Raw genomic sequence first — 17,743 nt, 5'->3', positions numbered from 1 at the left:
ATGAAAAGTTTTAAATTCAACCCCGAAATACACACCTTTACCAAATTTTATACCAAATGTATCAACAAAGACAAAATGATTCATTGTTCAGTGACAGCACAGTTCTGGATACTCCAGTAGAGTCCAACACTCTCGAGAGTTAAAGCAGCAGTTGTGGACCTACACCGGTGACTTGCACACAGCAATCCTGATTCAGGTACAGACCCTGGAATAAAAACATACATTTAAAGTTTTCCTGGGCCCATTGTCCATGAAGAGCTCACATTCAATAATCAAGATCTTGAACTTTTCTGCTCAGCTGATAAGTGTGGTCTCTATGGTCAGGGTTCATTGAATCAATGAATGATTCATAACAAAGCACTGTCTCACACCATAACTGAGGCACTTTATTTAATTGGTAGCCTCACTTCAAACTTGGCAATGAACTACAGGGTCAATTGGCAGATAATGTAACACAAATTATTAACTAAATTACAACTCAGTACCTGCATAGGAGCCACTTAAGAAAGTCTTTAATCTTTCATAATTCGTTCAAGAAATTAATCATAACTTTGACCTTGTGTTGAATAACCTCACTGTGTTCAGCTGTTGGGGTGAAACTAAGCACAAAAAGCAGTCAATTTGAAATAGCACCTTGACAAACGAAAGATAATTCAAGCAAAGTCCATATGGTACCCAAGTACGAATTTCTCAATGCATAGCCAGTATGACAATGACCCTGGGACCTGAGTTATATTGCCTTTACACAGTATGCTTACTCTTTACAATGAGCCAACCACTGGGCCATTCTCTTGTTATACTAAATGCTCTGCAGCTTAGAGCAGATATATCCCAAGGCCTCCAATTGCTGCCATTGAAAGAGCTGCATCTCCATTATCTAACAAACACAGCCAATGCCACTGCTATTCACTGCCACAATCAGCTCGAGACCCCATCACTGTCATAATAGTCAGCTCAGTAGGGAGGGCACTGATGACTGCTTCAGCCGGCTCTAGTGAATGCCACTTAATAAAGGCAATGATTTTATTCCTCCCCCAGCAGAAACATAAGTATCTGCACACTGTGCCCTGCTTGCCATCCATCATCCTTGAATGGTGATAAGTGGCAACAATTTCCTGTTATTCAGAGCAACAAAACTGAAGCAAGGTAAGGTGCCAGCTGTGGATGATTATCTGGCCTTGCCACAGAAAATCATAATACAACTAGACATATCCCTCAAGTCTCCTGAACTTCTCTAAGATCGACAGAGAAATCAATGATGATGGGAAATGTAGACAAAAATATACAGTGAGAGTGGACTGAGCTAGAGAGAATGAGGCCGACTGACAACATGTCAAATACTACAATGGTCAGGGTACTCATGTACAGCAGAGGTAGGACACTCGTATGATACTGCAGGTGTGACCAGCCTGACTACGTGGTGGAAAGGAGAAAGGTGTACAACTGACCTAACTACCACCTCTCTCACTTCTGTATACCAGGGTGAGGTTGAAATCACTGAAGAAGACAAATGTAACTAAGTCAATGTGATGGGAGTTCTACTCCTGGTCTGGTTGTGTTTTCTTAATGATCCTTTTAGGTGTTTGATTTATTGGTTTGATGTACTATTAATCTCTGCATTCAGTTGCATGTAGTAGTGTTTGTTCTGACTGCACCTGGAGGGCACAGATATTCAATGACAACCCCAGACTTGTCAGAGCAAACAGGAATATGTGTAGAACACAACAGGAATCTTGAAGACGGCTAGATTGATAGTAAAAGAGTAGACACGGTGGGGGAACAACAACGTTGCAAGACTAACGAAGAGGTAGTTAAGTCTGCAAGGTGACCCCCCAAGGGTAGTGCAAAGTACAACAAGTCCTCCAATTCATACGACCGCATCGGTCGTTTTCACCGTGCACCGGAATACGACCTATGCGGTCGTATGAACGTTTGCGCCCCTACGGGGAAAACGAACGCATTACGGGATTTAATTCGCAAAACGGCTTTTCCGTCGCAAAACGGCTTTTTTCTCACTTTCCCAACACGTTTTTAGGGTTATGGTTAAGGTTAGGGTTAGAGATAGGGACAGGGATAGTGTTAGATAAAAGTTTGTTCATGATGACGTTTCACCTGCGACTCCAGAGTGTCGATATTTACTCAACCGCTAGAGGTCGCATAGTCAAAACGTAACACTGGGTCGTAATACTGGCATGTACAGACGACCTATGTGGTCGTTTTTTGTTTGAGGACAGGCTCCAAAGTACCAGAACATAAGCTAGCACCAGGGCCTGAAGCTCAGCAACCTGTGTCAGACAGTGTGCATACTTGAGCCTGGATTGATAGTACGCTGCTACCAACCAGGAAAATCATAAGAACTAATCATGATTACTCTGCCACTTAAACCAGAAGCCTGGTAGTGGAGTTGCCTGAAGGGTGGCAATTTAGAGTTTGTGTTAAGGCAGGATATTGTCTGTCTGTACAGAAAAAGGTAGAAAACTGATAAGTGGTCCATGGCAACTGCAGGGCAAGAGGAAGCAGAAGCTGCCTGCATAGACAGAAGAATGTGCTGCTGAAAAAGACACATTACTGGGCATCTGTGTGGGACTAGCGCTTCCACCTACGTCTACTGACAGACAGTAATGGACTTGAAGAGTGGGATTTTTTAGTTACTCCTTATTTAGAGGGATTTTATTTATTGTAGAAGTGTCCAATTGGTTGTTCCATGGTGATAAATTCTTTAAAATGTATTTTTAGCTGTGGTTTTAAATTTGCTTTACCCTTGATTTCTAATCTGTGAAATCCTTTATACTGCATCTCAAAAAATTACAACATTGTTAAAAATGTTAATATTTTCTGTCAGTGTTTTTAAGAAAGTGAAAATGCAAATTATTCTCAATTCATTACACAGAAAGTGAAATATATAAAGCATGAAACACGAAAAGGTTAATTTTTCTATTGAAAGCAAATCATCCAACTGTGTAGATATGATCATGACAACTCAAATCTGAGTAATAGCTGACACCATTTTAATATGTTGTCTTTTCACAAATGGGAACCCTATATTTACCACTGCATTGAACTCATTTATGTGAAGTAACATGAGTTAACTTGAGGCTAAAATTGCTTTTCTTCCAGTGTGGCTGCACAGAACAACCATAAAAACATTTAAATTGGGACGTGGTCAAAGAGCATGTGTGAACAGCTACTTCTGTGACATCGTAGGTCAGCTCCTAAGGTCTGTCTGGACTGCATGTCAGATGATCTGATAATGTTGGACTTAAACTACCATTCAAAAGTTTGGGGTCACTTAGAAATGTAAGCAGAAGCAGGCATACTTTATAATGAAGAATGCACATTTTGAATCTGTGAATTGAGAAGAGTTGGACTAAATCTCAGCATTGGCAATAACCTCTGTTGATTTATTAGTTTGGGAAAGAAGGTTAAATAAATGCATCCCGATCATTTTCCATTTCCTCCAAAACTACATTCCAGGGTTCTGTATAAGTATTGTCAGAACAGGATTAGTGAAAATATTGATAAAGAAGATGAAAAAGGGTCAAAGTGAGATACAAGCTAGCTACATAATAAACTAATGTCACAATATCTGCTACTTTGGAAAACATGTTTCACTCCATTTCTCCATTTGTTCACTAATTAACATGAAAAACTGTGACCGCATACAATTACAGCCAAGAAAAATTGGTGCTTAACAAAAGAGATTTTGACAGTTTCTGAACAGCCTGGTACTTAATAATTACATCTGTCACAGAGACTATGCAATGTGCAATGCAGCAGGAAGCTAGTGAAGGGAAAACAACTAAACGGCAAAAATGGAACTCAAGCATGAAATCTGTGACCCATCTACAACACAGCTGTCAATGGTGGAACAAGAGCAGCTCAGCCCCTCTACAAACATTCTGGTTAGTGTTTTCTTTACAATTACATCAAAAAACTAAAGTATTATACAGAACTAGTGAACAGCAGGTTCAGGTCATTGAAAAGCCAAGCCAGTACAAATGAAATTTAGTTAATATTATAGTTAGAAAACATATTTACTGATGTCAATGCTATATTTCTTGGACTGCCTTGCCAATCAGGAATACCACTCAAAACTGGTGACACTCCTTGCACTGACTGTCCTATCAGTGGAAGCTGTCATGGTCTCTGCTGTATACTTGTTTTTCTTTTGCTCTTTTTTGGGGTTTGTAGTGCAGGGCTCTAAATTGCAATCACTGATAGTATTACTAATTTGGAGTGCCAATGTGAATTGATAATACACACTTTTTTCGTTTCTTTCTCCCTTTTAAATCATCATCTTATATTGGTGTGTAAGACAGAGAGTGATTACAGGAAGGAGCTAATGCAAGGCTCATGTCATAATAACAGGAATCGGGGACAGTTCTGTTACGAATGTCATATGTCAGCTCCTGAATGAATTTTTTTGAAAACAGACAACTTTGTAGCACCACAGTCCCAGTTTCTGACAGGAATGGCTCACTTATTGGAGGAGACTGGGGCACTGCAAAGGTGCCTGATGTATAGCTGCAGGAATAACACTGGTGTCAACTGGAGCCAGTTGAAGGCTGCAGTGATTCTGTTGATACTACAGTGTATCAGAGTGAGGTTATTGAATATTTGTATCTCTCTTCGCTGTTGCAGCAGTTTTGCAATTTGCAGGCAGTCCCTGTTCACAGCCGGCTGCTCATAGACACCAATGTTATTTCTGCATCTTGAAAGACAGCTACTTTTGATAAAACTGGGCTTGTAGCACAACATCTGCCTTACAACGAAGGGAAAGAGGCATCGTTTATGTTTTTGACAACCTATATCTAATGAGTTATTGATGCTGGAACTCTGAATCTGTGAATATCTTTCCAACTTTACCAAACGTGGGGACACAACCACCCAAGGAGTGGTTTATTTAATTTTGAAAAAAGCATTTAGTCATACTTAAAGCTTTAAGTGCTTTATTAACCCAAAACTAAGAGTTCTGTATTGTTTTATGATCACATGTTCTGTCTAAAAAGATGTGGCATCATTTTAAACAGTGAAACCATACTAATAAAATGTAATGACCAACCTGTGTGTAATACTGGATTCTGCAAAAACTGAATGCAGAATACTGGACAAAGAAATTCTCTACAGATATTTTTCCCATCTAAATCTTTTCTTAACACAATGAATGTATTAACTTATTTATGTGAGTATGCATGTATTTACTGATTTATTTATTTAGTACCGTTAACATATCAGAGTTCTGAGTGAGTTTTTCTTTAGATAGGCAAAGGCCATTTATTGATCATATATATGCTATTAAATACATTATATTTAAAAACAAAAGCATTTAAAATACTATTAAACAACTTAGGCATTTATTGAGTCACTAAAATATTGTAGAGTCTACGCCACATTAGTCTGACTATAATCATCCTCTGGTAAATTCACAACCATGTACTGATGTCTCTTACCAAAGGGACTTCTGGGGATGATTAGATGATGATAAACTGTGACCTGCTCATTGGGTTCTCTCTGTTTTCATGTTTCTTACATGTTGGTCTCCTGATGCTGCCTTACTTCAGCTAGTCTATGGGCAACAGAAAACACAGTTTGCCCTGTACCTATTGTCAGGGTTCCAGTCTTCCAGTCTGTGCTTTTGAAAACATTTTTGCTTCTTTGGACGTGGTGGAGTTTCGGGTGTAGACATTTTTAAACACGCGGAAGCAGCAGCGTCTGTAACCAGGAAACCCGCGGCAGAACCGGCAAACAGACCTGCTGGACCTCGCATCGGGTCCTCGCTACATAGGTCTAAGGAAGATGAAACTGGCTGCCCTTAATATTTCCTGTGTTTTATTTTGTTTATTATGCAGTTTTGATGCGTGTGTGACAGACGTGTATGGGACATTTATGAAAATACGGAACAATTAGCGTTCCGTATTGAATCAATACGGGATGCTACAATTAACTGTCAAATAAAGGACAATTCCGTATTTTAAGGAACGGGTGGCAACCCTATGCCGCACTCCCATAGCTGCGGGCACTTTTCTTATTAACTTCCATTGTTATGCAGATGACACACAATTGTATTTATCTATGAAGCCAGATGAAACTGATCAGTTAGCTAGACTGCAAGATTGTCTTAAGGACATTAAAACCTGGATGACTTTTAACTTCCTACTGCTAAATTCAGACAAAACTGAAGTCATTGTATTTGGCCCCGAACATCTTAGAAACTCGCTTTCAAAGCAAATAGTTACTCTGGATGGCATCACATTGGCCTCCAGTACGACTGTGAGGAATCTTGGAGTTATTTTTGACCAGGACATGTCCTTTAACTCACACATAAAGCAAGTCTGTAGGACTTCCTTTTTTCACCTGCGTAATATTGTAAAAATCAGGAACATTCTGTCTCAGAGTGATGCAGAAAAATTAGTTCATGCTTTTGTTACTTCCAGGCTTGACTATTGCAATTCCTTATTATCGGGTTGTCCAAATAGCTCTCTCAAACATCTACAGTTGATCCAAAACGCTGCTGCGAGAGTACTGACAGGAGTTAGCAAAAGAGATCATATTTCCCTTATACTTGCTTCTCTTCACTGGCTTCCTGTTAAATCCAGAATAGAATTTAAAATCCTTCTTCTGACATATAAAGCTCTTAATAACCAATCTCCATCATATCTTAAAGATCTGATAGTACCTTATTATCCTAGTAGAACTCTTCGCTCTCAAGCTGCAGGCTTACTTGTTGTTCCTAGAATTTCTAAAAGTAGAATGGGAGGCAGAGCCTTCAGTTATCAGGCGCCTCTCCTGTGGAACCTGCTCCCAGTTTGGGTTCGGGAGGCAGACACCCTCTCTATTTTTAAGACCAGGCTTAAAACGTTCCTTTTTGACAAATCTTATAGTTGGGGCTGACTGGGTGACCCACAGGGGTTCAGCTTGTGTCTTCATTTGCACAGCTGACTCCCTCTTGGACGTCCCTTCGTTCTGCCTCTAGTCATGCTGCTATAGGCCTAGGCTGCTGGGGGACTTTTCTTGACGCACTGAGCCCTTCTCTATCTACCTTTACATTTAATATGTATACCGTTATTGCAGTACATTCACTCTGTTTCCCCCTGTGCTATTTCTCCGAGTGTCCCTGGTCCCAGAGCTGGATGCTTCAGATCTGCGGTTGATGTTCCACCAGCTGGTCCAGTCTCCACCATGTCCACTGTGGGATGCTGCTGCTGACCTTCCTCCAGCCCTCTGCTTCCAACTCCCTTTTTCCACCAGTCAACTCTGCATTGCCTTCACTATACTGTTATGCTAACTTACATACTGTTTGAATTTTACTGCTAGCTATATATGGAGTATGTTTAATGTTAGAGCCGTACATCATAAGAGTAAATTATGAGTCAGTTTTCAATGTTAGCTTATACTTTGTCTGTGTCACATATCCTGTCATACATGTATCCAAATGTGTGTTGTACTTTCCTTGCTTTCCCACCCCTCCCTCTTCTCCCATCCCTCCCCCTTGCCCTCTTCTGTCCTTCTCAACCCGCCCGGCCAGCAGGCAGATGGGTCCCCCCTATATAGAGCCGGGTTCTGCTCAAGGTTTCTTCCCTGTTAAAAGGGTGTTTTTCCTTGCCACTGTCGCCTTTGGGCTTGCTCTGGGGGTCAGGCATTTGGGTTCTGTAAAGCGTCTTGAGACGAGTTGACTGTAATTGACGCTATATAAATAAAATTGAATTGAATTGAATTTTCCCATTCTTTAGGATGCCTCTGCCGGAGGTGCTGAAAGAGGTTAGTTGTGCTGCTACTCTTCGTTTTCACAGTACTTTTGCAAACATTGCACATGACTGTAGTTTGCTCTGTGTCAGTCTTGTCAAAGCCGAACCACTTCCATATAATCGATGTAACATGAGGCCCTTTTCTCGCAACCAACTCTTCGTCTGCTGTTCTGTCCGCCATGACGGGGGTGGGGGGGGTGAGTGTTTTGGTGGAAGGAGATGAGAGGCGGAAGCAAACGCCAGTGCACAAGTCGTGAAAGGCAGAAGAAGAATCTGTATTGTTATATATTTAGGCTCGCCTCGATTTTACGATTTCGCAAATTTTCAAATCGTCAGGTTTAAAAAATGTGAATTAATTGAATTAATTCGATTTATCGCCCAGCCCTATGTGCAGCAGATGAACCTGTCCTGGTTTTAGTTCACCGACGGCTTTAGAGCTGCAAGTAAACACACCGGATCGCAGCTGGAAACGCACCAACCAGACCAGCATGCCACATGCGATGTGTCGCATCTAGTGGACACGCACCTTAAGTCACTGCATTATCCTACATTTGTTCCGTTTTAAAGTGAGGAAACGTAATATCAGTCTCCCTGGTAGCTTGTCTGATGCTAGGATTAACTGATTAATGACAGAGATGGGGTGTGTGTGACTGTGAGAGATAGGTTTTATTTCACTTTTATCATCTAAAGCATGGTTTGAATATGCATTACAAATAAACGTAACTTGCACACTATAGTGGTAATAATTTGAAGAATAAGCCTCAAGTTTTAATTTTCTGACAACATCTGAGTGAAGACACTGGTCTGTGTTGGAGTGAGGCAGGATGAATTGCATTGACAAGCTTCATGATGAGAAAGACATGTACACCACAGCAAGCAGCTGTCTGACTGAGCATCCTCAACATGAACGTCACTGACATGAGGCCTCTGTCAATGGTTGAAGACAAAGGCTTCACTACAATGACCTTATTTGTTCTGTCATTCCAAATCTTCTATTTCTGAATAAAGAGGCGGAAATTAAAAATGTTTTTTTATCCGATTCATTGATTAATCGAAAAAAATAATCGGACGATTAATCGATTATTAAAATAATCGTTAGTTGCAGCCCTATCACTGACCCACAGTGCAGCTTACCACGAAATACATATTCTGTTATCACAATAAACCTACATAGTTTGCTAAGATTCGTTGGTGAAGCAAGAAGAGAAGAAAGCAAAATCTAGCCTTTTAATTGATATCAAATGTAGAAATCTTACTGATCAATTCGATGAACAGGGAGTTGAAGTAAGTCCTCTAGTTTATGGCTATTGAACTCTGGTCGGGCTTCCTGTAGTTTTTTGAAGCGTCTGAAGGCCTTGTTTTTCTTCAGCTGGATCTAAGAAAAACACATAAGACACAAAGATTATTCTCAAAACCAAACAGGCATATTTATAATAATAATTTACATGATTTAAATTTCTGACATGCAGAAAGGATTTCCCCTTTTATTTCTTTCTAGCACTGAATCATCGTCAATTTCATCACTTTATTTTTTAGACAAGAATTTATATAAATAATCATCGACACAGTAATGCCAATTAATTAAAAATATTAAAGTGATTGCATACATTAGCACCCCCTTCAAAGTGACTCACCTAACTCAACACAACAGGTACTGCCAACTGGTGCTTGAAATCACAGAATTAGTGAAATGGAGATCATGTGAGTGCAGTGAATGTCTTAATTGATTGTAGTATAAAGACAGCTGTATCTGAAAAGGCCAGTCACTGGTGAATCAGTTCACCTAACAATGCCACAAAGACAAATGAACACTCCAAGCAACTCAGCAAAAAGGACGGACACAAGACAATGTTGGTCACTGAATATCTCCTGAAGTACAGTTAAATCCATCTTCAAAAACTGAAAGGAACGTGGCACATGCATAAATCTGCCTTGAGCTGGCCAACAACTGTTGCCTGTTCTTCATCAGTCAAAGCTTTATGGAAAAGTGGCAAAGCAAAAGGCCCTGTTAAAAGAAATCTCATATTAAATCTTGACAAGAGTGGATGAAGTCCGGGGCTTCCGGTGACGCCATGATGGCTGCTGCCTAAAAGATACGCTCCGTCAAACTTATATTATCTCCTAACTAAACCAGCACAACACTCGGCGAATTCCTTCTTAAAAGACATGGCATCGTCTGTGAGAGGTAAAGGATCAAGCAAACAGGACTCAGCAAAGGATAAAAGTGATAATCTGAAACAGCTAACTCTAATGCAAGCACCGAGTGGGCTACCAGATGCTAACATGCGTGACTCTGAGTCGAAAATACAAGCAGAGCTCGAGAAATTGAGGAAAGACAACCAAGACGGGCATGCTCAGACCCAGCTTTCGTTAACAAGACTGGAGACGTCTTTTCGTGAAATGAAAGAAGACTTCAATGAGCTGCAAAAGAGAACATCCGAGGCAGAGGATCGTATTAGCGCTAATGAAGATACGACCAAGCGCCATGAACGAGCCCTCTGCTACCTGCTGCACAGGGAAATGGATCTGACTGCAAGATGTGAAGATATGCAAAATCGTCTCAGGCGAAATAATATGAGAATTTATCAAGTTGCTGAAGACAGTGAGAAAGGAAGGGATGTTAAGCTGTTTGTCCAGGATTTGCTTAAATCTACTCTTCGACTCCCCCCTGAACTTAACATTGTAATTAAAAAAGCACACAGAGCACTCAGCATCAAGCCCAAGTCCCCCGAAGCTGCACCACGCTCGCTTGTCGTTAGATTTTTGGATCTCTCAGTCAAAGAAACCGTACTACGACAGGCGTGGGAGCAGAGAAAAGTTTGTATAGCGGAAAACAGATCTATTTTGATCATGATTTCTCCCCTGAGTTGCAGAAGAGGAGAGCACTGATAAGAGACGCAGTTAAACAGCTAAAACTGAAGAATATAAGAGCAAAGTGCATTTATCCCGCACAACTGAGAGTGTTCTGGGAAGACGGCATGAAGACCTACCGGACGCTGACAGAGGCTGAAACCGTGCTCCAGGAGCTGGGACTGCACGTTCAAGTCGATGAGAGGGAGCGACTGGAGACTGAACTGGCCCAGGAAGGATGGAGTACTGCGGCCGGACGGAGAGCAGGCAGAGGCCCAATAACCCTCTCTCAGGCCGAGACCAAAACCTTCTTTTGCACTGAGGACTAGCTTATTTCCTTGCCGAGTTCATCTGATTAACTTAAACCGTAGATGTTGGGAGAAGAAAAAAGAAAAGTGAATATTTTCAATACGGACGGAACGTGGGAATCTTTGAGTGGAGAGCCACCTATGCACAGCTGAAGCCCCGCTACAAGAGAACGACAGCGGGGCTGTGCACGTTGTGCTTTTCTCCGCGGAGGTCCGGTCACCAACCTCCGTCCAAGTTACATCGGACACTGGACCACTCAGGTTTGAGAACTAAACTTTATATTGAAACACTTTAAATTGATCCAGTCGGATATGTGGAAGCCTAATCTGTTCTATTTTTTTTATATTTGTTCATTTGTAAATGTTCTTTCTGTCCTGAGACTTACTTTGGGCTATTATTCTGTTAATTTTGATATGTATTGTTATGAAAATTGTGTAAAACAGCACAGGGTTCAAGAACAAAACACAATGATGATAGATGGATAGAATAACCGGTGTTACTTATAACGTCAAAGGCTTAGGGAGTCCAAGTACTCAACCAACTGAAAAAACTTAACTGTGCCATTGCAATGCTCCAGGAAACACACCTTTCAGAAAAGGAACACATGAAACTTAGAAGGGAGTGGGTTGACCAGCAGTATAGCTCTTCATATCAAAATGGGAGGAAAAGAGGAGTTGCAATTCTTTTCAATAGATCGGTATATTTTAGTCATGAAAAAACCTTCAGTGACAAAGAGGGGAGATTTTTGATGGTTATTGGATGTATAGGGGGCATTAAAATTACTCTACTTAATTTATATGCTCCAAATGAGGACTCTCCAAATTTCTTTAAAAACGTTGCATCACTGATAGCAGGAAAAGCAGAGGGAATCGTACTGATAGGGGGAGATTTTAATTGTGTTTTAAGAGCATCTGTAGATAGGCTTCCTGCAGATTTTGGTCCAAGGTCCAGAAGGTCTCGTTCTCTTTGTGCACTGATGGACGAGCTAGGTATGGTGGATGTTTGGCAGCGGCTACACCCCAAAGAAAAAGATTTTACCTTTTTCTCACATGTACACGGTAGTCAATCTAGGTTAGATATGTTTCTGATGTCTGCAGTAGATTCTTACAGAGCTACTGAGTGTAGTATAGAAGCAATCACTATCTCAGACCATGCTCCAGTTTCTTTGAAATTAAAGATGAATCCAAATAATAAATTTAAATACTGGAGAGCAAATGTATCCATCTTAAATAATGATTTGATCCAAGAAGAAATTAGAAAAGGTCTAATAGAGTACATTCAATTTAATGACACTAACACTGTATCCCCATCTACACTATGGGAGGGAGCTAAAAGTGTCTTAAGGGGAAATATTATTGCAATTTCTTCAAGATTAAAAAAGGAAAGACTTGCCGAACAATCAGAATTGGAGAATAAAATCAGAAAACTGGAGAAAGAATATCAAAAAGATCAAAATAATGTCACATTGAACATGCTGAAAGAAAAGAGACAGAAATTAAACGAATTATTATCTTATAAGGCAGAGGGACAACTTCGTTTTTCAAATCAAAAATATTATGAATTTGGCAACAGGGCAAGTCGGTTGCTAGCATTTCAGCTTCGTAAATCACAATCAAGCAGAGTAGTTCAAAAAATTAAATGTCCAAAAACGGGGGAAATTTTTTTACAGCCCAAAGATGTAGCCAATGCTTTTGCCACATATTACCAGGAATTATATAAGGAGGACAAACATCAAAATAAAAAAGAAAAAACAGAGACTCTTCTCAATTCAATAAACCTGAGCAAATTGACTGAAGAGGAGGCTGATCTGATCACTCATCTCGGACTGGGTATCAATCTAAAAGTTTCGATACCGGTACCAATTCCGATACCTTCACTTCGATACCGGTTCCTAAACGATACTTTTTTCGATACCAGTTTTACAATATATACTCTAACAGAACGAAAATTGTATTACACATTACTTTTCACATCTTGAGTTTAATTTTCCAGTGATTTCCAGTGCAAAAGAACATTTGCAAGCAATGTACAGTTCAGTACATACTGAGCCACCTTCGCCCCGGACCCTTCCTGGCCGACCCGGAGCCAGTCGCGGCGCACCGCCACGGAGGAAATGCGCCCGGCGGGGGACGGCCCGCACCCGGCGAGAGGTCCCGCGAGGGGACCCTCCCGCACCGAGCGGCCGCCCCTGACCCGCCGAGTTGAATACCCCGGGCGGACTGCGCGGACCCCACCCGTTTACCTCTTAACGGTTTCACGCCCTCTTGAACTCTCTCTTCAAAGTTCTTGTCAACTTTCCCTTCAGGTACTTGTCGACTATCGGTCTCGTGCCGGTATTTAGCCTTAGATGGAGTTTACCACCCGCTTTGGCATATACTGCACCGCGCACTATTGGCGTCTGTGGCGATGGGCGTGGGAGAGCTCAGCTGCAGAGGGGAGAGGTGTGGAGGAGAGTGTGTGGAAGCAGCGTCAGGTTAATTAGCGCAGCTGGCACCAATTAGACTCACCTGATTCTCTCGGCAGTAACAGACTGAAGCAGAGGACAAAAGACAGACGGACAGAGAGGACGGGGGAACGGACGAGGTCCGGTGGAGCGGGCAGCTTACCGAACGAGATCCTGTGGAGAGCCGGCTGACGCCGAGACTGTTTACCGGAGGAGAACCGGCGGAGAGCCGGCAGACGTTGAGACTTTTTACCGGACGAGGTCCGGTGTAGCGCCGGGCAAGGAAGAGAGACTGTTTTATTTACATTGAGACGGTGTGGTGAATAAAAGACTTTGTTTGCATTGGCCGAACTGCCGTGGTTTTTGTGCTGAGCAGAGCCGCAAACAGGTTCTCCTGTTACAGCGTCCATTTCACAAAAGTAGAGCCACATTTTAGACCTCAGAGGCATCTTTTCCCACTTCGACGACATGCTACACAACTGCAGTAAAGTCAATGTACCTAACGTGAAACCTGTCTGTGAATGGGCAGCATGCTTTTTTCCAGCTTGCCGCAATCACGTGTAATGTTACAGCCAGTCACAGGTTTGCTTTATCATAATCACGTGATAAGTACCGAAACATGGAACCGAAAGACGAGGCTTATTTCGATACTCATTACTATCGAAACATTTCGGTCGGTGCCATTAAAGAACCGAAGTTCGGCACTCAGCCCTACACTCACCCAGTTACAAGGGAGGAAATTAAACACAGTATTCTGAAACTTAAAAATAATAAATCTCCAGGAGTGGATGGCCTCCCAGGAGAATATTATAAAATATTTGAAAAAGAGATTACACCACTCTTATATAAGGTTTACAATTATGCACTTTCAGAGAGTGACCCTCCTCCATCATGGTCTGAAGCCATTATCAGCGTTATACATAAAGAGGACAAAGATCCCACTCTGTGCACATCTTATCGCCCCATCAGCCTTCTTTGTGTTGATCTTAAAATTCTTACTGCTATTATTTCCAACAGAATACAAAAATACATAAGAAAACTAGTGAAACCTGATCAAACTGGCTTCATTACACATAGGCATGGAACTGATAATGTTCGAAGAGCCTTAAACCTTCAAATAATCGCACATAATAGGAACACCCCATCGATGCTTCTCGGCTTGGACGCTGAGAAAGCGTTCGATCGCGTGGATTGGGGGTTTCTACAGCAGACACTGAGGCAGATGGGCTTCAATGAGATGTTTATTGGGTGGGTCCAAACCTTTTATAAAAATCCAAAGTCACGAGTGAGGGTCAATGGTCATTGTTCAGAATTTTTTTCACTGGGACGCGGCACTAGACAAGGCAACGTTCTTTCTCCCTCCCTCTTTGTTCTGAGTATTGAGCTGCTCGCTGAACTCATAAGATCTAACTCACTGATACAAGGAATAAGAGATGAAAACAATGTTCAACACAAATTGTCACTTTTTGCTGACGATATTTTATTGTTTATGGAAAATCCTATCACATCTGTTCCTGCTTTGCTCAATAGTCTCAAAGAGTACAGTGAGGTATCAGGTTATAAAATAAATACAAACAAATCTGAAGCCTTAATGATTTCTGGGAATTGGCCATCGCAGTTGGATAACATAGTGTCATTTAGACACTCAAAACATGGGTTTAGATATCTTGGAGTAATCCTTACCCCAAAGACCTCAGAATTGTTTTCAGCAAACTATGATAAATTGTTAAAAGAAATTAAAACTGATTTAAATAGATGGGACATACTTCCGCTCTCTCTCTTGGGGAGAATTGAATGTATAAGAATGAATATTCTTCCTAGATTGTTATTTCTGTTCCAAAACTTACCCATCCCTATACCACAATCCACTTTTAAAATATTAGATAAATTAATGTTAAAATTTATTTGGCAAAACAAAAGGCCAAGAGTGCGCCTTAAAATTTTGATGTCAAACAAAGAAAATGGGGGGCTGAGACTACCCAACTTGAAATTCTACTACTGGGCAGCCCAACTGAAGGCTATGGTTGCATGGATCATTTGTGATCCAGAAGTACAGTGGGTTTCTATGGAAGAATATTCGCTGCCTGGAATTTCTCTCTCACGTCTCCCATTTATCAGCCAGCAGTCCCAGAAAAAAATAAAAATTGCAAATCTGTGGGTCAAACATACACTAAGGATTTGGAATAGAATCCAAAAACAATTGAAGGGAAAGGTTTCCTTATCTCGAGCTATGTCAATACATGGAAATATTGAATTCCTTCCATCTCTATCGGACAGTGGCTTTAATGGATGGGCTGAGAGAGGACTCATATCAATCAATCAGATGTTTGAAAGGAATGTCTTTAAAGATTTTACCCAATTAAGAGCCAAATTTGATATACCCTCAAATGATTTATATAGGTATTTACAAATAAGAAGCTATTTAACAAAGCACCTAGACTGGGAATACATTAGAAGGGAACCAACAAATATAGAAAAACATTTTATTAATTTGGTTGAAAATGGTGGTGTAATGAAAAAACAAGTGTCATTGATGTATCAAAAATTGTTGAGTGATATGTCGGATGATACACTACATGTAAAACTGCAATGGGAACTGGAGCTAAATGTGACTTTGGAGGATGATGTCTGGAGAAATATCTGCTCAGGTTGTCATCATGGTGTGGGGAGTCAGGTCTGGAAAGAATTTGACTGGAAATCGAAAATAAGATTTTTTAGAACGCCGTTAAAGACTTTTCTTTCGAAAACCAGTAAAAGTAACACATGTTGGAGAAACTGTGGCTTAGTGGGTGACCAGGCTCATATTTTCTGGGACTGTCCTGCTATTCGAAATTATTGGAAGAACATTAAGGACATACTGGAAAAACATCTGAAAGTGAACCTCTCTTGGGACCCTTTAATATTTTTATTGGACATCTTTCCGGACAGTCTCTCATGACCAAGAATATCTGCTGCATCTAATGTTAATGACTGCAAGAAAAATGATAACAATATGTTGGCTGAAACCTGAGCCACCGACAATTACACAGTGGACACAAAAAACTAGACAAGTTTTCTTGATGGAACAGCTGACAGCACAACTGCAACTAAAAATCCCTGTTTTTGAGAGGAAGTGGGGGCCAATGATAGAATTCCTGTCGTAGGACTCAACCTATGCCTGTATTTTCTTTTTCTTCATTTTGTATCTGATTTTGTATTTGGTATGATGCCCAGTCTCAGGACAATGTTAATGTTTTTGTTTATTTTGTTTATTTCATTGCCCTGTTATATGGCAATAAAGTTCTAAAAAAAAAAAAATCTTGACAAGAGTGAACCACTTTAGCAACGTGACAACAATGTGAATGTTCTGGAGTGGCCAAGTATCTACTAATTACTGACTTGAAGGGGGTGAATGTTTATACAGTCACTTATTTTAAGGCTTCTATTTTTATTGAATTGATATTACCTTGTAGAAACCAGTTTCACCTCAAAACAACTAAGCATCATGGCCATGAGTCAATGCTGAAAACCAGAAAAAGGGGAAAACTTGCAAGGAGGTGAGTACTTTAAACAGGCCCTGCATGTTTTCAGAATTTGGTTTTATATTAGCAAAATACTTCAGACTAGCGCATACATTACTGAAACTACCTTCGCTATCTGGCAAAAATTAAAGCCAAACTGAGCTTCCCTTGTTCTCTCCTCCTGAATGCTCTTCCTGTGTTAAAAAATATCAGTAAAATACTTAAATAAAATGTCTAGTATACATTACACTCAGAATAGACTACACTTCATATTTATGAATGTGAGATATATTTTTAGGTATGTGCATGCAGCTTACAGAACTAGAGGAGGACATGTCACAACCACTGATGACCCCTGAATCTCAGGTCACCTTCGAGGTGCACACACTGCCCGAAAACCCCCAAATCATTTTGTAGTCACTCATTATGTTGCATTTCCAAATGAGGTGTGGGAAGGTGGAGTGGGAGAGATGCCAGTAAATATGCATTTACAAATCATGTCACCATGAATATGTGTTGATATTTAGATAACAGTAATCGTTACGTTGTCATTTAGATCAATCGTCAAACTAAACATTGCTCATGTGTTCGAATATGCCTATCAATGCATGCCACTGAGTTTCAGCTGTTGTGTTTGCAGCTCACATGCAGCGGGTTAGCTGGCTGTCATGCAAGTGTCAGCAGAGTGGGATACGATAAAAACACTTATCTTCATCAACTTCAAAGAATCACTTATTAAGTTGAGGTAATATACTAATAATAGTAACAACACCCTACAGGGTAATTCCGCCTCAGTTCATTGAATGCCCGATGCCTCACTACCTTCAGTGTAACTGGTTTTTTTTTATAAGGTGAATACTGATTGAGTTGGCCATATGTAAAATCTGGGGTCATGG

The 17,743-nt window shown here is 40.7% G+C and overlaps 1 protein-coding gene across 2 annotated transcripts in view; it reads right to left on the bottom strand.

The window, feature by feature from the left end:
• arhgef39 (Rho guanine nucleotide exchange factor (GEF) 39) overlaps positions 1–17,743 on the bottom strand; it is a 95,364-nt gene that overhangs the window by 47,665 nt on the left and 29,956 nt on the right. For both annotated transcript variants that reach the window (XM_051954283.1, XM_051954281.1), the window contains exon 5: positions 9,002–9,120. In XM_051954283.1, coding sequence (XP_051810243.1) covers positions 9,002–9,120 — 119 coding nt within the window. The remainder of the gene's footprint in view (positions 1–9,001; positions 9,121–17,743) is intronic.

Source organism: Acanthochromis polyacanthus, chromosome 1, assembly GCF_021347895.1.
Source record: "Acanthochromis polyacanthus isolate Apoly-LR-REF ecotype Palm Island chromosome 1, KAUST_Apoly_ChrSc, whole genome shotgun sequence".
Classification (NCBI taxonomy): domain Eukaryota; kingdom Metazoa; phylum Chordata; class Actinopteri; family Pomacentridae; genus Acanthochromis; species Acanthochromis polyacanthus.
The sequence above is the reverse complement of the archived record's forward strand: the minus strand, read 5'-3'. Positions and strand labels throughout refer to the sequence as shown.